General features: G+C 40.2%; 3 protein-coding genes across 3 annotated transcripts in view; 1 reads left to right on the top strand and 2 right to left on the bottom strand.

The window, feature by feature from the left end:
* Positions 1-6,386, bottom strand: part of LOC138024204 (protein LEG1 homolog) — a 7,971-nt gene extending 1,585 nt beyond the window's left edge. The window contains exons 1-2 of the mRNA XM_068871312.1: positions 6,321-6,386; positions 2,293-3,018 (exon numbers count right to left, since the gene is read on the bottom strand). Of these exons, the coding sequence (XP_068727413.1) occupies positions 2,293-2,968 (676 nt within the window). The 5' untranslated portion in view covers positions 2,969-3,018; positions 6,321-6,386. The remainder of the gene's footprint in view (positions 1-2,292; positions 3,019-6,320) is intronic.
* Positions 5,186-15,199, top strand: LOC138024205 (two pore potassium channel protein sup-9-like). Its single transcript, XM_068871315.1, has 3 exons — positions 5,186-5,261; positions 11,987-12,315; positions 12,880-15,199. The coding sequence occupies exons 2-3, from the start codon at positions 12,012-12,014 to the stop codon at positions 13,563-13,565; spliced, it is 990 nt and encodes a 329-aa protein (XP_068727416.1). The 5' UTR covers positions 5,186-5,261; positions 11,987-12,011; the 3' UTR covers positions 13,566-15,199.
* Positions 15,200-18,668: 3,469 nt separating this feature from the next.
* Positions 18,669-24,869, bottom strand: part of LOC138024456 (kinesin-like protein KIF2A) — a 32,549-nt gene continuing 26,348 nt past the window's right edge. The window contains exons 25-28 of the mRNA XM_068871664.1: positions 24,518-24,622; positions 23,347-23,422; positions 20,670-20,732; positions 18,669-19,096 (exon numbers count right to left, since the gene is read on the bottom strand). Coding sequence (XP_068727765.1) covers positions 19,017-19,096; positions 20,670-20,732; positions 23,347-23,422; positions 24,518-24,622 — 324 coding nt within the window. The 3' untranslated portion in view covers positions 18,669-19,016. The remainder of the gene's footprint in view (positions 19,097-20,669; positions 20,733-23,346; positions 23,423-24,517; positions 24,623-24,869) is intronic.

Below are 24,869 nucleotides of genomic sequence, written 5' to 3'. Positions count from 1 at the left end.
ATACCGACTGCAATGACGTCGATGAACAATTTCATTTCAAAATACTAGTGTCGTAACTTAGTAGGAGTTTTTATGGTACCTTACCGCTGCCATGTTGTTGAACGAGAACTTTAGAGACTAATTGCAAACCACCCATTACCCAACAACTCATGATAATAAATTTTCTAACAACTTTACGGAAATTAAACTGGTTTTAACGTTCACCCAGCTTTTTCTATTTTTTTCATTTTTTTTTTTCAAAATTCTAAGTCACATACACTGCTAACCTAGTCCTCATTTGCAAACGACAAATTTAACAGTGGAAATTGTTTTAAAGTGGACCGTACTATGATGAAAAAATCACGTCATTTTTTTTCTTCAGATTTTGCAAGTGTGTTTGCTTAACACCCGCCTGACAAAATTTTGAGCTTGGATTTTTATCCAAAGGCTATTTACTTTGAGTTAAGATTTGGATTTCATGGTCCGCCAGTACTCGCGTTCAAAACTGATCGACTTGGATCTAGGGAAAAGTGACGTCATTCACTCAATAGCTTAAAATTTCAGCGTGTAAACACGAGTTTAAAAATCTGAAAGCCCGAAACTCCCGTGCTGCATATTAACTCAGTCGGGTACAAACGCATTGCATTCTTAGACTAGTGAGTCTTTAACGTCATTTTCTCCTCGATCCAGCTCTCTCAACATTTAAGGTTAGTAATGGCGGACAATTAAATAGCAAAATTCCAGTTAATTAAAATAAACAGCTGGCTTTTTTTTTTTTACTAAGGATGAAAACTTAGTTCGTTTAGTGTTTAGTTAACATAGTTTTGAAATCCAAAGAAAAAGAGATTTGATTTCTTAATCATAGTACCACTTTAAGTGTGTTCCAAGTGGCAACAACCGTTTACGAAACGGAAATCGGAAGAGAATCGTAGAGAGAGAATAAACTTCATTTCACGAGTCCTCGTCAGAACATAGACCCTAAATTTGATCACATTTGTAAAAATTTTCGAAAGTAATTTCAGAAATGCAAAATTTCAGGAATTCAATGAATCCGAATTTTAAGTTACATCAGGAGCCATTACTCGCAGTTTCCATACGTATTGTACCCTTAGTCAACGCTTTCCCGTATCTTTCTATTTTTAGAACTACTATATTTTGACGTATGTGACGTACATACGGGAAGTGGTTCATACCAAATTCTCGATTGTAAGTTTTGCTTTTGCTTAAAGCACAGTTTAACATATCCGCATGCGCTTTGCGCATGTTAAGCTAATGAGGCCAGTTTCTTAAGAGACTGTGGAGTTGCGTCACTGGGTGAACATGAATGGCGCTCGGATCTTTGGTTGTATCAAGTGACTTGATGACTTCTATGGGAAGATTAAAAATCTGAAATCTCTTTTCGCAAAAACTACAGCTCGAAACCTCGTGTTTTCAAGTTTCTATGGTGTTTAGTTTACTCCAAATTATTCAGGCTAGGCTTGAGACATATCTTTAAAATTATTAAAATTATTTCAAGCATATTTCAATTGCCTTTAAAATATCCCCTCATTATTTAACAATGTTTTCCACTATTAGCATTTAACAATGTTTTTTACAAGTAGCATGTATTTTAAACTACTGTAACTAGGATTCTATTTATCTCAAACTCATAATTAATGACCAGCAAGATGCACACTTAGCGTAGAATTAGCGTATAATTTGCCAACTTTTAAGGTAGTTTTCTTCCATGATTGTAAAGTGCTTTAGAATATTTTTTATAGCTTAAGCGCTACATTAATTGAATTATTATTTTAATTATTATAGAGCGAGTTTTAATCGAGTGGTATAAAACCAAAGTAATTACTTTAGCCAATCAAAAAGGACGGAGACAATCCATCAAACCAATCAAAACTAGAAGTAATGGCACGTAGCCCACACACAGCGAGGGGAAATGTGCACGCGCGAGCCACAATTGGTTTTGGTTTAATTTCTGATTGGTTGAAAAGGTGGCGCGAGAACTTTGAACCAATCAATGAACGAAGACACTCAATTGAAAACCGCTCTTATAATCATTATTGTTATTAATTATTACTATCAACACAGTTCATACAACCGAATTCGCCATTGTCACACGGCGGCCATATTGCCCCGTGAGACCAAAAAAGCTTTGTTTTACTACGCCAAGCCTCGCAATGGAAACCATGGGGGTGAGGCTTAGCGTGGTAAAAAAAGGCTTTTTTGGTCTCCTGGGACAATATGGCTGCCCGTGTGGCAAGGGTGAATTCACGAAATGTGGAGATTTCCTCCCGAAGGAATCGTGATTAATTGACTCACCATTTTGAAGAGACGTGGTGTGCGCTTTCCACATCGAAGAGACAATGGAATCACGATCGTCACAATTTAAAGGTGACTTCGAAGCCATGACTCGTTTAAAGAATTGTGACCAGTGTTGAATCACATCAGAATGTCTTGTCAAGCACTCTCCAATACTAGTGCAAAATTTCTCTTTGATCCTCTCGCTTACATTTCTCGGTTTGGCGATATGAATTGGATACTTCAGTGGAGTAAACACTCCAGCCTCCAAGGCTCCCAAAAATGGTAGAACAGAGAGGTAATAATTCATATCGGCCCACCAGCTACTCGTTGAAACACAGTCCGGGCATACAGACGAGCTGTGGAGACGACCCGACGACATCTGCCACCCGAACTGGAGCGGCAAACCCCAGAGGAGACTCCCGGTATTGTTATATCCCCAGGAATTGAAGTAGCGTTGTGTGTGAATCAACATCAGCTTGAAGATTCCTATTCTTTGCAGATATACCCAGGGATCGATGATGGTCTTAGTCTTGTTATTTATCTCTCCTCGTGGGAATTCTTCAAACGAATCTGGAGCCTCTTGCCAGCCCGGGGGATACTGCCCTCGGGTTTGGGCTGATCTGGTTAATGCATAGGTCGATAACTGTCTTATTACAATGCAGGTAAGCAGGAATGCAACTTTGATATGAATCATGCTTCCCGGTGATGTGATAACGTTCTAGTTGCGATTGTCGGCTTTGAGGACTGAAATAAAAACCATAGCAAATTTAAAAAGAAAAACATACATTATTTTTAGCATCTATTTCCTTCAGCCCACGTATAGCTGAGCAAAGAAACTGATTTGTTATGCTTTGCGACTCAAATACGTTTTCCTATTGGAGATTCGCACGTGTTCAGGTTGTGCACCTTGAAACCGCGGCAAATTTGTGTGCTATTCCGTGTCAAGAAAGAAACTTTTTCTACTCTTATGGCAGCTAAATGCTTTCAAACAAGAACTGATGGCACTCGTATATAATCTGTTCTAGTTCTCGACTCTCAACCTTTCCCAGACAAAGTTTTGTTAGGGTTAGAGTTAGGCTGACCTAACCCTATCAAAACTCATCTTTTGGTGCCTGTCATTAAGTGCTTATTACCCTCATTTCCCCACCAGCAAAATTTGCTGCCAACCAACTCGCCTTCACAATGTTCATCAGTCAAGGTACGACAAAGGTCACTCGTCAATAATGACGAATTGATCAGTGGCGGAATGACTGGTGCTCAAGCAAATTGACCAAATTTTTTCTTAATGAACGATCTTTTCGGTGAAGATACCCAGTTTAGTTAGTTAGAAACTAGCGCATCAGTGAATTTGTACTGTCAAAGAATAGTGGGGGGGGGGGGGGGGGGGAAGAGCTTTTTAGAATGATAGACAGTGGTAGGTTTATTCAGAAGGGAGCTTATTTCAGTGAGCAAAACGCATTACGGATAGCAAAAGAACTTGTGGTTCCAGGACGCTATACTGCTATCTCCAAAAAACAGATGGTATCGGTTCTCCATGAAGGAAGACTGTAAAGTGGGAAAGTTCAAGCAAATGAAGATGGAAGTCATGCACAGGCGAATATCAGAAACGAATCCAAACAGCAACAGTACTTGAATTAACCATACCGGATCAGGGGCCCGTTTCCCGAAGGTACCGAATCTTTACGGGCCATTTTCGGGTGTCACAATTCCCTTTGTACCTTTGTTACCTTGAGAACATGTTAAAAGATCGGCTTTCCAAAACAAGCGGTTGGCAGTTTCACAAATGGCTTTTTGGGCCCGAAATGTTTTCGTGACTTTCGAGAAACGGGCCCCAGTCCCTATAAAGTGCTCCAGTCGTGATTAATTACTAAACCAGTTAATCATTTATAAATTGGTTTGTTAAGAATTAGGGGGTAGATGAGGGGGTTTAGTAACTTTCTTCCTCTGAAAGGGGGCCTTATTTGAGAAGGGGGTGAGGGAGGCGGGGACTTAATTAATACATAGCCAACTTACCGACTTAATGCATTCAAAGTTTTTCAGAACTTTTTAGAATTTGCATTAAAGGAGGGATCCTTCAATCGTTTTTCGCCAACCTCATTCACCGCCGAGAGTGGGACGGGTGGTGAAAAGTCCTGGAAACGAGATTGGAATTCCCTTGCCACTTTGGGTCCTCGCGATCGTTTTGGAAGTCAGAAATGTCTTGGTTTTTTTTTGGCACCTCATGCCCCAGCCAGGGGAGTTTGAGAGAAGCAAAGGATTATTTCGTACTTTTCTTAAACCTATCAATGAATTAGTCATTCGTTCATTGACTCAATTCCCCTTGCCTCAAAGTTAATAGTCGTAGTCGATCGCAAGAGCTACAATTGAAACTCGAGGCAGATCCAATCAAAATCAAATGTTGGCTTTTGGTGAGCGGGGAAAGCCGGTGGGAAAAAAAAAATTCTGGGATTACAGCTCAACTGACCCACACGAGGCGTCAAGTCCGGGAAATCGAGCCTAAAGCACATTGGTGGAACTGGCCAAGTTCATTGAGACCAATGAGGTTGACATATAATTCAGTTGCCTTTTAGGCTCATGACAGGAGACCATGGTTTTGCCGATGGCAGACAAATCAAGAGTACTCAATACCGGATATCCGGTCGACTGGTTTACAAGATAGGATAAACTATTAGCCATGAATAAATTGATGATTTCAGCTGTGTTGGGTCTCTGCGTTGGTACGTTATAGAGCGAAACATATTACCGTCAACAGCTATGACAAAGGGGTTCAGAGTTAGTAATACGAACGGAAATCCTCCCTTCCCCCGTATCAACACCTTCAACCCACACTCCCTCCCCCCTCCCCTGGCTATTACCCAGACTAATACAAAATTATTGTAAGAAAATCTTTTGTGCTTTGTCTTAAGTCAGTTTGCTTGCGTGCACAGTCACTCTGTGTGGCATCGTGGTTGCATCGACGTCCACTCTGAAGAGATCGCTCATTTCAAGTAAGTATTTTTTATGATTTTTCCAGTGTTAATTTAACTCTGTTTTGTATTTGCTTTTGTTTTGTCGTTCAAGCCGTACAAGTACTTCAACCTGATAGGAAACGTTGTGTTCTTGTCATTTCTTTCACAGAAAAAATAACAATCAGTTAACTTTCTTTGCATTTGACAAAATCGCTCTTCCGATCGCTCATGATTCCTTTGATTTTGTGGGTATTGTTCCAGTTCTTTCGTGTAATGACCTTTTTAAAAAATAAATCAGCAATATTAATAACTGCCTGACTGTTCAACTGAAGAATTATCAATTGCTCTAGTAATTCTGTGAACACGGGCAATCAATGGCAAACTGAATATGCGCGCCAAATATTTTAACTTTTCGTCAAAAGATTCTCCTTCGGCTTTGCAAGTTTTTACACCAAAATTTCCAGAAAATTATTGCGATGCTGATCGTGAATCGCTGTTGCTGTATTTTTTAAGTTAAGAACTGAGTTCTCTTATGTCTAACTTTCAGCTATCAAGTCGAATGATTCGCGTGCATCGCCGTGCAGAAGGTGCTTAATTGCTCGTGAAAAATGATGTAGACTGATCACATTATATAGGTCACGATATGAAAATTTGATTCGCTGGACGTTTAGAATATTCTTTAGATCAGTAAAATATACTCCTAGCCTGGAGCAGAAAGGTTTAGCGATTATTTCATAGGAAGAAATGATGGAATCTCTCGTGCAAATTAATTTGTGTTTGACGGTGACGGCATAGGAGACAGTCACGATGTATTCACACCTTTTCACGGAGATATAGCAACGCAGGCTTTTTGGCCAACAGTAAATGAATGTCAGGTTGAAATTTGCATGATGTCTGTTATCTCCAGAACTGATTGATTTGGAGCGAATCTTCGAAAGTGAGGTTAGGACAGGACCATATTCTCTTGCTTGTCTGACAAGCAACCGGCATCTTACAGGTTTGGTACAAATCTCTCTAATACGTGGCTTGTATTTCGCCAAGAGAAAGCTCTAATTGGTTCCTAATGCATATGCAAGCGCGAAGACATGAATTACTCACCTTGAGAAAAAAACTGAATGACCAAGGTTTTGAAAGTTGATTTTACATGTACCAGTAGAAAATCCCGAATTATCTTATGATGTATAAAAGACGAACCCATTTGAGAATCACGAGTTTTTAAGCCTCTCTTTGAGTTGGAATTGACAATTTCGACGTCTATGGTTTTGAGTCCAAATGCCTCATTTTTTGCCGTCAAATACGAAATACTTGAAGTTAAGGGAAAGATACTATGATAAATAAGTTTTGATTCAGCTTTTATTTGACATTCACCTTTAAGGATAAAGCACTTGCATGACCGTTCATGAGATACAACATAAAAGCCATCAACCTATTTGAAAACGTGACCCTGTGACCTTAAAATAACAGTGATAAGCTTTCTGTTAAGCGGATTGAGGTGTCTATTGATTTAATTCCGGAGATGAACGTAAAGTTTTGTCGCCGGCGAGTGGAAAACCGGCACAACACGAAGGGATATCTCTTAGAGGGTTCGTCGTCTGGAACAACCTTAACTCGCACATAACATAAGCGATTTTGCGATTTTGACATAACGGTGGAAGTTGCTACATATCTTTCAGCACCAAAGCGCGAGTCCTTACACTTCATCGATTGATCAAGTAGCATTTTTCATTTCCGCGAACGCCCTTTGGATATCATGGCTATTTCTACGAGTTTACATGAGACAAAGCTTTAGTCCAAGGCTAGACCTTGTACCGTAAATATCGCGTTGCATCATTAATATTTTCCTGCTTAGAAGGACTTTTTACTTGAAAAGCGAATTTGACTGATGTAAATTTGTTTTTGTATTGGCGAAAACCTAAAAATCGGTTTTTAATAAAGCTTGAATTATTAGCTCACTTGAAAAACGTCGAACATGCACGAAATGTTGAACCTACGCGGTTCCAAGCAGTTACAAAATAATGCGATAATGATTTCAGCACTTAATATTAAACAATTTACTTTGGGACTCTATATTTCACACAGAGTTTAGTGGGTTTGTTTCCAGCTGTTACCTGTGTAATTTTCTTACTACCAAATGGCTCAGAATTCGTGACCACTTTGAGATAAAACTGGAAACAAATTGCCTTAGCATTAATAAAAACACTTAATGCGGGAAAGCAAGCAAACCAATTTGTCACAAGCCCATGTCGAGAGCTAATTCCTCGGATAAGCTTTGAAGGTTTGCTTTGCCTCCAAGAGCTATGATTCGCTTGTGTTAGCGGGCGTGCAGAATTTGCCTTTACGCCGGGTCCGGCACAAGGCTGAAAGAGGATCAGGATTTTGGAGAATCGCTTTCATAAATTCGCCGGATATGGTAACAGGCCATGCAAGCAACCTCAGTGCATCATCGCCACATTAACTTTCAAATTGTTGCTCTCACGAAGAACAGAAATAGATATCGCAAAGACAGCTCATCTGAGGCCATGTGGCCTAATTTCAATCTATCCGAGCATGACTAGCATGCGACAACCAAAAACCCTTCAGCTACTTGCCAGAGGTTGCCTGCCATGCAAGTTCAGAACTTGATTTTTGTAAGACCTTTTTTTTGTAACATACCCAGACTGACCAGCTGGTTCACTTATGAAGACGAACGTACACGCTACACTTTATGAGCCATTAAGATGAAAATGCAATTTACTGGCACAATTATGAATGCAAATGGCAAACCAGATGCCATAATTGATAGTCGCATGATTAATGTCAATGCAGGCTCGTTTGTTCATCAGGACTAAAATATATGCACTGGAGATCTTGATTAATCGATCCCAATGAATAGTTTGGAGCCAACGTCGAGGCAAACAGGACAGAACAAAAGAGTTTTAAGTTCATCAATGCGATGATTTTAATTCATTTTCATTTTAAGTCTGAGTGACTTCATCTAAAGCTGTGTTTTTTACAGAAGGTTTTCAGTCTAATAAGAAGTACATTGAAACCTGATTCTATCGTGCTTTTATAAAAACAGTTAAGAGAGATCAATGCTGATGTTAATCAAGTTCCTGTGAAATTCTGGTTCCCGAGGCCAAGAACATGTTCAGATATCGACAAGAATTAAACATGTCTTCTTTTACACTCTCGACGCAATAAAATAAACATAAAATGATATAAAATACAATTCACCCATTAATTGACACCCAAAGCACTCCCCAACTAACAAGCCAGTAAAACTGTCTCGCGTTCGACGGACTCTGTGGACCTCGGGTGTTGCGAAGTTATCATCTAGTGCAAATTTCATTACAATCTTGCAGCAAAAAGGTCATTAATGTCACTTAATCTGACACGGTCGTTCAATCGTGATTTTTATACTGCCTCAGAAATTAGAATACTTTGTTTTTCTTTAAATCTAGCTTTAAAAATAATGCATGATGGAGATGTATTTGTGTCAAAGTTTCGTGGGATGAACAGCGTGAGTCTCCGTGATCCTGGGACAGTGGACGGCGTCAAGTGGCTTCCACTGATCTCGCCAAGACAAACAACATTAGGGGCGACTGTTTCCGCGGGTATAATCACACTGATGCTGATTGCATCTGGAGCCCTTAAAGAACTATCTTTTAATTAAAATATGTAAGGCTAACTTAAAAAATAAATAAAGAAATAAACGGTTAATTTAACCTGTTGTGGTGGCAGTGGTCATCAAAGAGTTTTAGTGGAGATTTTAAAAATTTGTTGCTTACCAAAAATGAACGGACTATTTTACTTCCAATCTTCTTTGATCACCACAAGTGCAGAGAGAGCTTACCAGAAATATAAGAACGGTCTTTCGGGGAATTTAATTACAGTTGCTCGAGCCGATCGCTTCAGTTTCGCCATGTATTGTAAAGTATTATGCCGAATGCGTTTTTGAGGTTCCGGAGTCGACCGGCCTGTGATGAATTTGTGAGGACAACAATAGTTAATGAATTAAGCTTTGAATTTTTTTTTTGTACTGAAAGAGGAAGCTTAAACTAGTTTATTTTTTGCCAAATAATACACGGCCGTGTTTGTTTTCTCCTGAGATATAAGCCAATAAAATTGACAAGGAAGTGAAAATATTGCTGTAAATGTTGCCTGTTAAATACGGTCGACATGTCGTCCTTTAGTCTTTTTTATTTATTACAACTTCATTTTGAAGATGACATTGAGCACGTTTCCTTCGTAGAATACACAATTTTAGCTCTCTAACATAGCCTTAAGGCATGGGCAAACGGGTGTCAACATTTCTTTCAACATCCGATTGATTTTGTTGAACAGCGATTTTGAAACCGTTTGCTACGGCATTTCAACAGTGTTGAAACATCAAATCGAAATTGAATCGCGATGTTAAGTGAGTTTAAAAGCATTTAAATTTTGTTTCAACAACCTTTCAACATCTCTTTTGTTTTCGTCAATGTTGAATGGAGTTGACGCTGAAGCTATTTGCCGCCCTCTCAATCTCGTCCCCAGAGTCCGGATCCTGGGGAAGATATTGCCCCCCTCTTTCAACACTAGGCTGATTTAGCAACAGAACGGGAACGTCAGTGGCGACGCGCGCGCATCAAAACTACCAAAGAGAAATTAAAATAGAGAAGAAAAGAGTGGAGTCTACTCTATTCTGAATTCTCATTGGGGTTTCTTTCTGCGCGCGCCGTCGCCACTGACGTTCCCGTTCTGTTGCTAAATCAGTCTATTGTTGGGCAAGCGCGTGTGCACTAATCGGTATCTCAATGACGTATCCGTGCCCGTAACAACAACGGCTGCAGTGTGGGACTGAATACAAGGCCTCTTATCTCTGTTGAATCAAATGTTGATGTGTTGAAACCGCTTGCCCATCCCAGCAGTCAACACGTTCAACATCGTTCAACAAAGCCATTTTGCCCGGACCTTTACCGAAAAACCAAGCGCTATTCGTGTATTTCGATTTTTCGCCTTTTTTTCACCAATATCACAAAAATCATCGCACTTTAAAATAACTGCCTGTGTTACTCATTAAACAAACTTCTGAGAAAAGAAACCTGTATTTTAAGTCTTCTTAGCGATGGATATAAAAAATCGCGTTGTAAACTACAAGCCAAAATACTTATTGGCATTTAAGTTAAGATGTCGACGTGTGAATTTTCAAAAGAGCAGAACACTGAGACAATTATTTGGCAACACCTGTTATTTATTTGTTCAGTATTGCTGCAGGCGATTCAAAACTGAATGGTGAAACAAAAATACTGGAAAGCTGAAATGCGCTCATTATTATAACAAAGCCCTCGAGATCATTGTGGTTAACATTCATACTAGACTTGGGTTCCACAGAGAAAAAGGTATGTTTGGGCTGCCTCGTCCTGCTAAGAACGAATTGTACAACAATGATTGACAACTCATAGAGAGGAGAGTTATTTTGTCCTTCAGCAAAGAAATTCGGTGCTGATAAGAAGTACATTGAATTTCGTATTTCACGAATGCTTTTTTTTTTTTAACATCATCGGTAATATGAAAACCATCAAGAAAGGGGATAGAACATTTGTTTGCCTAAGGCCAGTAAACAACCTATACAAGAAAGCTTGCAGTTATGACAAAGAGAAGGCAAAACAACTGAGAAGGGGTTTTAGTCGTTTCGCTAAACTTGGGATAAATACAAATCTGATATCCCCATCGATCTCATTTTTCTTGAGTGTTTCCATATCCGCCCCTTCATAAAAACGTTCTTCGAGGAATCGTTATTCTACCTGTTCTCACACTTTTTTTCAATTTTTCAATGTCACATTGTATTTTTGTCACCTGGCACGAAATGAGACGCAAGTTTCTTTTAATTCTTTCTCGATAGCGCGAGATGTTGCTAGGCAACCGAGGAACCAATCAAAAAACAGGATTTTTTATCAGGTTTGACTGACTAAACCAGTTGATGAGTAAAATCGTCTGGTATTTAGACACGGTATAATCTATAAGTTTCACGCTTGGGAGGCTCAAATGGATCAGTTTTGCTCACGCGACTGCATAAATTGCTCAGGTTTATTTCGCCAGTGAAACCAGCTTTAACACTTTTTATTATTATTTTTATTATTCCAAAGTCGATATTTACCCCAATTTCTTTTATCTTAAGTCAAAAAAAAAAAAAAAACAAAGACTCCAGAACAGTCATATAACGATAAGTGGTCAGTGGTTAAAACAAATATTGCTATAAATGACACGGGAAGTACATATCTGTCAAACGCTGCAAACTATTACTACATTTAATTTGCGTTCCCCGGGCAGGAAATTCGGTCACACGCTGGCATTTGGCAACAGGTTCTCACTGTAGTTTATCGTCCCTTTCGAGAATAATAGGGCCTGAGGGCTGTTTCTCGAAAGTCCCGAAATTTCTTGGGGGCATTTCGCGTGACCTAAATCCCTCTGTATCTTCAAAAGGAAACGTTTTTAGCCATGAAACTTTGCAGTTATTTTTACTGGTCTTGAAAACTTGTGCAAAGAGCAATTTTCTGGCCGTAGCGGATCTTAGTTTCGCGAAAAGCTTTTCGGGCCCGAAAAGTCTTCGTGACTCTCCGTTCTTGAGATCCAGAGGGAATTGTGACACCCGAAAATGGCCCGTAAAGTCTCGGGACTTTCGAGAAACGGGTCCCAGATGAGGAAAGGGGGCGGAACCTCGAACCCTGTCCCTGGAACGGAATCTCCCCTCCCTAGGATAGACACGAATCGCGCTTTAATACCCATTGAATGTTCTGCTGCAGGGCTCCGCACTGATCACGAACACCAATGGCGTCGAAAGGTTCCTTATTAAAGAAGACCATCTTCCGAGTGTTCGCTTTTGCTGTCATGGTAACCGTTGGATCGTTTGTCTTCTCAATACTTGAACGACAAAATGCTGACAAAAACGCAAAGGCCACTGAAAAGACTCTCCAGAGATTGCAGATAGAAATGGGACTCAAATACAATATGACACGGGCAGAGTTTGACAGTTTTGCAGAGCGATCTCACGAAGCACTTGGTCAACTTGCCCGGCCTAAATGGGATTACGTGGATGGTCTGCGGTTTGCCTTCGAGACACTGACCACTATAGGTGTGTACATTTATATTCCTAAATTCATGTAATTTTAATCCATTTTGAATTTTCGCAGAAGTTGCGCGCTATTTTCACGAATTTGAAGTCTAATCTGTGAAACAAAATTACCTGATTTGCGCGGAAGCTTAAGCAGCGACCGATCTGTACCGTTTAACTTAGCTTAAGTGGGAAGTGGGATAAAAGCTTTGTTTAATGTTCATTTCTGACATTTTTCGGTGGCATAGCGGCAAAGTGGCAAAGTGGTTATTGTACTGTACTCGTGACAATAGGATCTCGGGTTGGAGACCTGGCTTTATAGTCGTGTTGTTTCCATGGACAAGAAACTCAACTCCACACTGTCTCCCTGCACCCATGTGTGTGTCTGTGTGTCTGTGTGTGTGGGGGGGGGGGGGAGGGGAAAGCAGAAATACTCTCATTCGCTTTATGTACAGATATCGGCATAAGCCCCCAGCCAAGTGAGCTCCAGTGGCTGGTGAGCGACTCACCTTACCTCTAACATTTCCCAGTATATCAAAAAATAAACCAAGTCTGTAATATCTGACTACAGCAAACATTTTATAGGATATGGCGCCATTTCGCCATCCACTAGGGCTGGACAGGGCCTGTGCATGGCGTTCGCACTTCTTGGGATTCCTGTGACAATCCTTGCTTTCCAGTCAGTTGGCGAGGTTATCAGTCGAGGGATCACTTCTTTCATCGCAAAAACCGAAAGAAGTTGCTTCAAACGAGAGCCAACAAACGTGGAAGCGAAGTGCACGGCCGTAACGTGCGTGCTAATGATAATAATGCTTGTAAGTGGGGCTGGACTGCAAATGGTCACCGAGGACTGGACGTTCGTCGTCGGGCTTTATTTCTGGTTCGTAAGCTTCGCTACTATTGGTTACGGGGATTATATTCCAGACAAATACTCGGCAGTACCACTGCAGGTTGCTCTCTCTCTGGTTTGGACGACCTTCGGATTGTGTGTGGTCTCCAGTGTCCTCAACTCCATCGCTGCTTTTATGGCAAAACGACCGCAATCGAGATCTGACGTATGCGCATGTTACTGCGACTGCCCGGAGACACAAGAATGGGAGTACGGAGAGGGATACGAAAAGACTGGAGCCGAAATCAACCACAACGGAAAGATCGGATGTGAAAAGAATGGGTTCAGTGCAACACGGGTGGATAACCATGGAGTTGGTAAAAGATGCCCCGGTCATTACAGCAAAAAGCCGAATGTTTATCGCGGCATGACATATGTGTAAAAAAAGGACGATGTTGCAGCTTTCGTGAGGAGCCATGTGCCAAAAATAAAAGACTCCACAACAAACACAACAACTTAAACTTAAGGAGGCTCGAAATAGTTTCGCCTTTGTTCATTTTTTCATTTCATTTTTTCATACCCTTTTTTGTATCTGAGGACATCTCTGTCCTTAGATACAGTTAGGGTAATCATATCGAGACGAAATTTGGCCAGGGTATTAAGTACCCATCGTAGATTTCTCACATTATATTTTCCTTCAAAATAACGTTACCATAGCAACTATCCTTGGCATTTTTTTAAGCCTTAAAATCATCATACGGTGTCTTTTTTGAAGAAACGGGACGGTGAAATCCTCCCATTCAGCGTTACCAGATAATGTTAGAAATAATCTCTAAAATATTTTTTAAAATTCAGCAACATCTGTAGGCCAGTTTTTCGGAAAAATCAGTTTTTTTAAAAAAATGTCTGTAATTGTTGTTGTTGTTTTTTTTAACCTACAGAATTGTTTTAAATTTGAAAGACAAACGTTTTAAATTAATCTGAGCTAACAAGCAAGAAATGACAAAAAATTCACCGTCCGGAAGCAGATATAAACGAGTAAAGTTGCAAAATCAGCAAAAATGAGGGGTGGCAAGATCAGTATTTACGCATGCGTCACCCGCTCATTCGAATCCGCGCGCGAGTGGAGCTACAGGCCAACGAAAAACAGATTTAAGGGACCATTAAACCGTTTGTGTAAAATTTTCTTAGTTCTCGTAAATAGATGTCTATATATATTCCATATATATATAGGAATTAGAAGAAAGGAGAGCGAAATTAGCGGTATGTGTTTATTTCTGGTGACCCATTTGAATCACGAGCTGACGCGAGCAGCTTACAAATTGCGTATGTGGCTTACGCGCGCGCGCGCTCAGCTGAAAACCCTTTCGAGCCTCCTAAAGAGCCACCTTACGAAAGCTGCCCAGCCACACCCCCACCTTCCCCTACCACCCCCCCCAAAAGAAAAAAAATCACAAAAGCAAGCGAAGATGTGAGAATTTTGCTGCGTGAGAATTTTCATATGGTTGTTTAAATGTAGAGCTTACATTAAAAATTACAGCGCTTTATCTATTACAAAAGTATACAGCAACTCTGCGTGAACTGAGTTCGCGAGGACGCGCGAGTAAGAAGAGCATACACTTTTCTACACCCGTTTTTGCCATATTTTGAATGCAAATCCAAGGTGAAAATTACAGCGCTTAACGTGGATCTGCCTGAGTAGGCCTAGCGTGTTAAGCATTATCAGCCTTTTTACCGTTATACTTTAAATAAGTCATTACTTTGAAAATTGGTGCCCTATTAGGACATAGGAAAGCCAAAATATAGGGAGTTTTAGCGAAGATGTGATAACTTTGCTGTGTGAGAATTTTCATATTGTTATTGTTTAAATGTAGAGCTTACATTAAAAATTACAGCGCTTTATCTATCACAAAAGTATACAGCAACTCTGCTTGAACTGAGTTCGTGAGGATGCGCGAGTAAGAAGAGTAAAAAGTATTTCGCGATTATTCCATCTCCTTCACCTCGCAAAATAGGCGCAAACTATCATATAACTGGGTTTATAGGAACTGATATAAAGTGAAGATTAAAAGTGAACGATTTCCTGTTGTATGCTCCTTTCGGCGTCGAAACCTGAAATTTGGTGATTTCACGTGGTTGTTTCGTGGACAACGGCAAAAAATGCACGCGCAGAGCGATTATTCCTACTTTTTTAACCAATGACATTCTCGCTTTGTGGCGTTGCTGTTGTCGTTGCCACTCACTGGGGAGCTTAAGCAACGACAACGGCGACGGCATCGAGAACGTCATCTCAAAATATAAGTTCGCTTTATTTTAATTGCTTCGTGTCTATTTCAACCTTTTTAATATGACAGGGGGGTGGTAGTTCCTCATAAATGACAAGGAAAGGTTACGTTCATACAAACGTTGGCCGTGTAGCACTTATATTTTAAACAGAATTAACTGAAGAGAGTGTAGTGTAACGTGAAGTGCTATATTTCTATCCCATATGAACCATGTGAGCGTTAGCCCTACTGATAGAACTGGGCCCACACAAGGACAGAGAAAAACTCTGACCAGGGTGGGAATTGAACCCACGACCTTCGGGTTAGATCTCCGCCGCTCTACCGACTGAGCTACAAGGTCAGACGGGAGCAGGCCGTGGGAACTGAAGATGTTAAAGTCACGGCAATTAACATGTACAAGTACAAGGAAAGGTTACGTTTATACAAACGTTGGCCGTGTAGCACTTATATTTTAAACAGAATTAACTGAAGAAAGTGTAGGCTCTACACTCTCTTCAGTTAATTACTACACTCTCTGTTTAAAATATAAGTGCTACACGGCCAACGTTTGTATAAACGAAACCTTTCCTTGTACTTGTACATGTTAATTGCCGTGACTTAAATATCTTCAGTTCCCACGGCCTGCTCCCGTCTGACCTTGTTAGCTCAGTCGGTAGAGCGGCGGAGATCTAACCCGAAGGTCGTGGGTTCAATTCCCACCCTGGTCAGAGTTTTTCTCTGTCCTTGTGTGGGCCAAGTTCCATCAGTAGGGCTAACGCTCACATGGTTCATATGGGATAGAAATATAGCACTTCACGTTACACTACATTCTCTTCAGTTAATTCTCCTCAAAAATGACATTGGTAGGAACGACGCTTAATTTAAGGGAGAAACTAAAAATTTATCCTCAAGTGCTGAAGTTGTTCATAAAACTTCAAATTTGGCTATTTCACGTTGTCGTTTTGCTGACGTCGGTTAAGAAATGAACAAAATTAAAAAATACACGTGCAGGGCGTGCAAAGCTATTGTTTTTGCCCACTAAATATGCAACTTTGTGTCGTTCTCGTTGCCGTCGCGGTTGTCGTTGCTTAAAAAGCTCCTTACTGGATCTACCGCGTGGTCGTCAACGTGAACGCCACGAAACAACAATATCATTGGTTAAGAGAGGGAAAATAATCGTGCTGCACGTGCGGCACGCATTTTAACACATAAACGTGCGGTATTCTGCACAACAATGACGTGAAATCACCACATTTGAGGTTTTGACGACAGTGCAAGCATTCAAATTTGAATCTTCCATTCTCTATTTTTGGTCTGAAACCGCTCGTACCAATTCATTTTTGGATACTTTGCCCACATTGTACGACGCGAACGAGATGGCCAACCGCGAGAAACTTACGGTAGTGCAAAGTTATATTTTGAGGTGACGTTTTCGTCGACGCCGCCGTCGTAGATATTAAAATAGGGAGTTTAAGAAACCACGACAGCTACGGCAACGACAACGCCAAAAATCAGTAATATTATTGGTTAAAAGAACCAAAATTCTCGTGCTGCACGTGCGGAACGCATTTTTTAACAATTCTCTCCCGTACTCGTCAAAACTACTTCGTGAAATGACCAAATTTAAGGTTTTGATGACAACGTGGACAAACTACAGTAAATCTTTCAGTCTCACTCTTTACCTCAATTCCGTCTGTACCAAGCCAGTCATAGGACACTTCGCCCATATTGTATAATGTAAATAAGATGGAATAATCATGAAATACTTAGGTAAGCACAGTAGGGAGTTTAAGAAACCACGACGGCTACGGCGACGAAAACGTCACAAAGTAGGAACATGATTGGTCAAAAAAGGAAGAAAAAATAATCGTGCTGCACGTGCAGCACGCACCTCAGTGCATTTCTTTGCCGTAGTCCACAATACAACAACGTGAAATCACCAAATTTCAGGTTTTGACAATAACGTGAGCGTAAAATTCTCTCTATAAACGGATCGGGAACGGCGCGTGGAATTCACATGAGTAAGACTTTAGGAGCCCTCACTCGTGTACTTTTGTCACTTTTAACATGCACGAAAATCGAAAGAAAGATTTCTTTTTTTTTAATTTCGTTTGCTCTCTACGATCACTAAGAGCCCGTAACACTTTTCTTTAACAGGAAACAATTATTTCTAGCTTGTTAAAGTTCATGTGATTTACATAATTGGTGCGAGAATTTGGAATATGATTCCTCCTAAGCTACGTGACTTAAGGCTGGTTTTCACTAGAGACGGAGATGGAGTCGTAATCAGAAACGCAGAGCGGTACGATATAGTGAAAATCAAACTGTCGGAGTCGGAAGCAGAATACCAATTCCGCTTATGACTCCGTCGCTTACGATCCAGTGCACTGTCGGAGTCGGAAGCAGAAGCGGACGAATTAACCAATTACAATGCTCGATTCCAAGCATTGTGATTGGTTGGTTCTTCCGCTTCTTCTTCTAATTCTTCCGACTCCGATTCCGTCGAGTCTATGACTCCGTTTACGACTTCAATCTTTGATTTTCACTAGGTCATAAGCGCTCTTACCCCTCCGACTCCGTCGCTAGTGAAAACCAGCCTTTAAGTAATCCTCTTTTTAACCAGAAACTGCACAAACTACTCTTCAAGGTTTTGGTGACTGATGAGGTTTATGTTGATATGAGCGCGGTTTATCCTTTCCTTTCTTCATTTCTAGATTCATATTAAATTGATTTACTTTATTTTTTACTTTTTTCATTTATGACACAACAAAATACATTTATACAATTATAGATAAATTAAAACTAATGAAATTGATTTACATTTTTTTTGTAATAATTTCTGTTATTTTGTAGTAGTTTTTAATGTCTTGTTCAGCCTGTTCTATTACGTTTTATTGCTGCCCATCTAGCATAGCTATGCTAGTTGTGGGTAACAAATATTGTAAATTCGTCTTACTATAATAAAATGCTGTTGTTGGTGGTGTAATTTAAATTATTTTTATAGCTTGCTTTAGCATATCTTCACTGTTCCGGAATAAATCAGGAAAAAAAAAAACGATTAACTTGAAACGAAGAAAACCAGTCTTACTGAGAATGTTAAGGTAGGATGAGTTTTAGCCCCCTAATCTCGCCATGAACAGGTTCACCCATGAAAATCTTGCAGTTGTAAATTAGGAAAATAATTTAAAGGACTTAAAAGCTGTAACATTTTGGGCAGAGTTGTTCGGAGTTAGTACTTTTCCTGCTTTTAAGACAAAAAAGGGAAAAAGAAAACCACCGTCTTTTGCTTGTCATGGTATTTAAACCAGTCTTTAACCGGTTTATTCTTGGTTCAAACTACTATACAACGAATACAACGAATACAACGAATACAACAAACTATGACTGGCACAATAAATAGCAAACACTCCACAAACCAAATCCGGCACCTTGGACCGTGGAACACCTTTCCACGCCAGTGTTCTTACCTATGCTAGACGCATTCAATATTCACGCAATGGTCTTAGATCTAATTCGGGCTCTGGTGGGCTAGTTCAAAAGGTAAGATCTTGATATACGCGAACCTCCAGGTCAACTAAGAATGTCCATAGTCACTGGAAATTAACTACAGCACAACACTGCAGGGTCTATCAATAACCTGGCAATTTTCTTATATTTCTACTCGCCATTTCTTCTTCCTCCAGCTGTTTCTTGAATCTGTTTACCTTTTCTGCAAATTTTACAAGGGAGGCAAGCGAAGTTAAAAATTTGATCGCAAAAAGATTGCTCGAGTAGGAAAATTGGGTCCACATGGGCAGGCTTGACTTAGCAAAATGGTACTATATAGGTTTTGCACGGCAGTCATGATGCATGGCAGGAACAATAGATTCTTTTTCCTATGCGAACAAATGCTCTTTCTAATTCAAAACATTTCCATTGTTCCTGCCATGCAACATGGCTTCCGTGCAAAAGCTCTTTTAGGGAAGCTTCGAAAATAAGCAACTGAGAAATGGTTCAGGTCAAGCCTTTGCGGTTTCAAGGATTATGAAGTTCTTCTCCATAAGATAAACAAACGAATTAGAAGAAGAAACTTGGACACTGCACGTGCAATGCGTGAATTGATTTGCACGTGCGCATGTTCGATTTGCATGCGGCAGGCACCTCTAACCACAAATTACTTGTCTTACCTCAGATCGTAACAAAAGAAGGGTCGTTTACACTGCACCTAAACTCGGATATTTTTCGCTCCTAATATAAATATTCCCATCAAAAGCAAACGCATGTCACCATTGTTACCCACAATTTCGCTTTTTCTGTGCCGTGCAAGTCACGCTAACTTGGCAGAACTGGCAGTAATTTGGCAGTAGTGTAGCCGCTCTCGTAAGGCATAATGTGATTGGCTCGATACTCAAGCCGAAAACAAAGAATTCACGTAGCAGCTCTCGTAACCTGCTATTCTTTGGTATTGTAAACAGCCTCTATTGTTTAGTCCTTTGTTTTTTTAGTTAGGGTATGGAGCCAATCACATTATACGTTACGAGAGCTGCTACGACCGTGATGTGAAAGGCATGGGTTCAGTTCTCGATTTTACGTCACAAACCGCTTTGCATTCCTGCTGTCAAATAAATTATTGCAAAGCAGCTTGTTACGTAAAATCGAGAATAAACTTATGCTTCTCACAGCTAGGTCGTGGGGCAAACTACTGCTGTTTTAAGTCTTATCCCGGCAGAGAAAAAGCGACATTTTGAGGTAAGAATGGTAAAAAATGCTTGCTTTTGGTGGAGAGATTCCCTGCTAGCAGAAGTTTTTTTTGTTTTGCGTTCACTGGGTTGACGAGTACGGGAGAAGAGATCTCTGCCGTGGGTCAAAATTCACTGTGTTGAGCATGCGCGGCGGTTACTTAGCGACTGAATCCTTCATGTTGTGTGGGCTCACTTAACAACAGCGGAATTACTGTAAAGGAATGCGCGGGACACAGTGGGCTCAAGTCACAGTCAGCAAACATATCATGGGGTATGCGGTTTGAAGAGTGCCGTCCAAGATTGTGGACGGCGGTTGGATCAAAGTGAGTTTCGACCCATGGCAGAGGTCTCTTCTCCCGTTCTCGTCATCCCGGCGAACGCAAAAGAAAAGGGACCTCTGCTAGCAGGGAAGTGGAGAGATTTATATTGCACATGAAAGATATTTGACTTTAGTTGCACTTTAAAGCAGTACTAAGGCAACCCCAACTTACTCGCATTAAATTTTATAATCGGTGGCCTATACTTAAATCACGGAGGCATGAATGAATCACAATTGCAAACCTCGAAGCTGGGTGAATTTCTCGATCTTCTGAGCCAGTATTTCATCGAGTCGTCGTACGTACTCTGTGACAAAAGAACACGCTAGAATTAAATCCAGAGAATCTTTGGGGCACATGATTCTAAAATGGGATAGCACAGTTGCGCTTAAATTTGACATTTTTGAAGCCGGGGAAAGGGTGTTGCCCCTGGGAGTGGAATCAGGGAGATTTGAATTGTAAGGTATTAGGGAACTTAAGCAACGACAACGGCGACGGCAACGAGAACGTCACAAATTTGCATATTTAGAGGGTAAAAACAATAGCTTTGCACGCCCTGCACGTGCGTTTTTCACTTTTGTCCATTTCGTTGCCGTCGTCAGCAAAACAACAACGTGAAATAGCCAAGTTTTTGGTTTTATGAAGAACGTCAGCACTTGAGGATAAATTTTCATTTACTCTTCTAAAATGGAGTGCCGTTCCGACTGGTGTCATCTTTGAGAAATTACCACACCCTTGTCATATTAAAAACGTTGAAATAGTCACGAAGCGATTAAAATAACGCAAATTTATATTTTGAGACGACGTTCTCGTTGCCGTCGGCGTTGTCGTTGCTTAAGCTCCCTATTAAAACCGTGCAAACGGGCACAAGCACTCCCAACATAGACCTCTTTCATAAGGGCGGCCAAATAAAATATTGGGTCGTGTCGTACCCCATTGAATGGGCATGAGGATTGGCCAAAACAACAATAGAACGAACAAAGATAATGGATTTAGCGCAAAAAACAATAGGAAGTAAGACACTATACAGCCAATGAAATATAGTGTTCAACAAGAGGTACCACCCCACCCAAAATATTCTTCTGCTTTAAAGACCCACCTTGAACCAACAAGCTTTTCGAACGTTTGTCTTTGTTTTTGAAATTCGCATTGCTTAACGTTGCGATCTGATTGGATGAATTTTAGCTTTGGCGAGATTCTCATGTATAAAAATTGTTCCAAAGCACGCAATACCTGAAGGGTGAACGCCTTTTAGCCTCGCTACGACGAGCAAATTTCAAAAGAGTATTTGTTTCAAAATGAGGGCAGTAGGTCTAATTGAGGACGGTGCCTACTAATTAAAGATATTTTTGCCACGGTGTGTGATTATGCGGGAAATGTAGATCTTAACAGTGTTATTGAAATCCAAAAAGAAAATTGGGGGTAACCACGCATTTTTCAAAAGATAGTTCGTGAATAATATTTGTAAAAAGCTTTAAAATACAAAGCAATGTATGGCGTTCTTTCTCAAATTGAAGCTTAATTATCTCTCAAAAATGCATGGTTACCCCCAATTTTCTTTTTGGATACCAAGAGTACTTACTAAGATCTACTTTCTCCGGATAGTTTTAAACCGCGCAAAAATATCCTTGTATTAGTAAGCATCGGCGATAGGAAATCCGAGTATCTGGAGATGCGCAGAACGTATGCGCAATAACAATAGTAGGCATCGTCCTTAACGTAAATACAAAAGAATGTAAAGGAGGTCGCCATTTGTGAAAAGTGGTCTGTTGTCGGGAATTGATGGTTCTGCGGATGTTGGATGGTGTTATATTAGTTGTTCGCAAACGGACCCAACAACTCCCAGCAATAGAGTAGTAAAGTGATGACGTCACAAAAACTAAATTTATGAAATTATGGGATTTACTGAGATATTCTGTAAGTACATGATGAAGAATGGCCGCTTGCCAAAAATCAGCATATTGTTGCACTATGGGGGTAAGATATTACACCCTTCCATGCTTCAGTAACTCCATACAAATCCTTGTAATTTTGTCTTGGTTCTAAACCGTTTAGAACAAAGACACTGTAGCATGAAAGGGCCAATATCTCATCCCCAAACTGCAATAAGATGCTGATTTTTGGCAAATGGTCATTGTTCATCATGTACTTTCTGAAGATCTTAATGAATCCCATAATTTTATAATTTTAAATATTTGTGTCGTCACACTTTACCACTCTATGTAAGGACGTGAAGTGTATTATGGGAAGGATACGACCCATAAGACTTTGTAAACTTACAAAATTCGGCTGCCATCTTGTTTTCAATATGTTGATGCGTTGCTACAGTCAGTATCTCCATGGAGACCACACGTATTGCGCGTGCGTGACCCCAACAACGTTGTTAGAGCTGTGCAAATGGATCCAACATTGCTACGCTTCGTCGATCATGGAACAAAAGAAATGTTGGGAGTTCTTGGCTCAAAAGTTGAACTATTTTCGAACTTAGTGCAACAACTCCCCACAACATGCAACAAGGTGTGCAAACGCATGCAACATGTAACATCCAAGAATGATGCGTTTCAGAGAAGACGCCGTTTCACAAATTTGTATTGTGACATGGTCAATAAATGCAGCTGAGCGGAGCTGTCTTTGTATAAACACGGACCTCAGTTCTTTTCTCCTGCTCATAGGCCTCTTTTAATACTAAGTACTTTACCATTACATAAAAAAGCAAGCAAAAAGCAAGGAGGTTTGCATGAGCTCTTGCTTTCATTTACCAGCCTTGCAAGGCAATGCAGCACAACACACCTTTACAAAATGGGTCGCGCATGAAAGGCAAACTTGCGCGCGCAGACTTACTTGCATGATCTCCCTCGCAAATTGTTTACTGCAAAGGCACTTATTTTTTTAACACGAAACTTAGAACTTGGTAGAATCACCTTCCATGTTGTAATCAACATCCGTGTCAACCCTGTCCATAAGTTTTTCTTCTTCTTGAAGAAGTGTTTTGGCCTCCTGGGTGAAATATAAATAAGCCAGTAAAACATCCTAATAGAAGTGTCAGCCAACCTGAACTTCAAAATCGATGCACCGAATCCCATGAAAACATATTTGATACCGGTCTATTATTAAAAATCTCTGCAGCAGACTATGTAAGAATTCTTTGTACTATTATTATTATTATTATTATTATTATTATTATTATTATATTATTATTATTATTATCAACATAATCATCATTATTAAGATTAAATACTTATTTTTTTTTAACTTCTTTAAATAAACCATTAATAAAAAGATAACAAAGGCAATATACAGTAAACAATAAATTGAGAGAAACGCTAAAGATGTGATTAAATTGCGGGTAAAACGGATAACGGATAATAACACATTACATAAACAATTACATAGACCAGAAGCATCCTACGAGCGGTCAACATTGTTCAAAAATATTTCAACGGAACGTTTAGCAGCCCACCAAGCGGCAACTGGTTCCAAAAGTTACTGACATTGTTCTACGCTTTGTTTATACTACTTTCAATTGCATTAGCACATTACCTTACGTTTTATTAGGAAGGGGGGGGGGGGGGGGGGGAATTGGGTAGGGGTGTGCGGTCCGCTTCCCAAAACCCTTACCCTATTAATGACCAAAATCTGCGATTTTCCCTACCCTATTTATGACCTGACTAAAAATTTGATACCCAATTTATGACCTGACCCTTAAATCAATACCCTGGTGCAGACCTGCCTTATAATTATTTCCCTAGTTCAGACCAATGTTAAGGCAATGTTTATCTGCTTTTATTAGGTAGGTTACATGATAAAGAAGTAGCTTCTAAATAAAAAACGAATTCAAGACTAGAGTGCAAAAATCGATACCCTATTTATGACCAAAATGGCGGAAAATTGGCCAAAATCGATACCCTATTTATGACCAAAACGGCTGAAAAACCCTATCCTTTGGGGACGCACATACCTATATAGCCCATATAAGGGAGTACCCCCCCCCCCCGGCACCCATTGCAACAACGCTTAAATAACTCTCTGCTCATGTCCTGTCAATGAGAGGCAAAACAAGTATAAGTTTTCACAATTGCTAAACGCACTCACCTCGATGTTCTTTCTGTGGTCATCCACTAATTTATCTTCAGCGTCTTGCAGCTGTGAAACTGCTTCGTGGAATGTGTACAGCTCCTGTGATTGTTCACCGGACCCCTGGGGGAACACAGTAGGTAAGGTAATAAAGATTTTTTTTTTACCACAATTGCTTGTAATCTCGCAATCTGATTGGCTAATTTGCGTTGTCGATAAGAGTCTAGACCGTGACACTGTTACTTCATTTTGGGAAATAAACCGATCAGATTGCGAGGACGTTATAGACAACACTTGCTCTTTCTTTGTGTCACGCACGATCTCGGTCACGCTCTGAAACAAACCCTTTCTTTGACGTTGAATATTGTGG

This window comes from Montipora capricornis, chromosome 11, assembly GCF_036669925.1.
Source record: "Montipora capricornis isolate CH-2021 chromosome 11, ASM3666992v2, whole genome shotgun sequence".
Taxonomy (NCBI): Eukaryota; Metazoa; Cnidaria; class Anthozoa; order Scleractinia; family Acroporidae; genus Montipora; species Montipora capricornis.
Note: the sequence above shows the minus strand (reverse complement) of the source record. Positions and strands in the feature narration are given on the sequence as shown.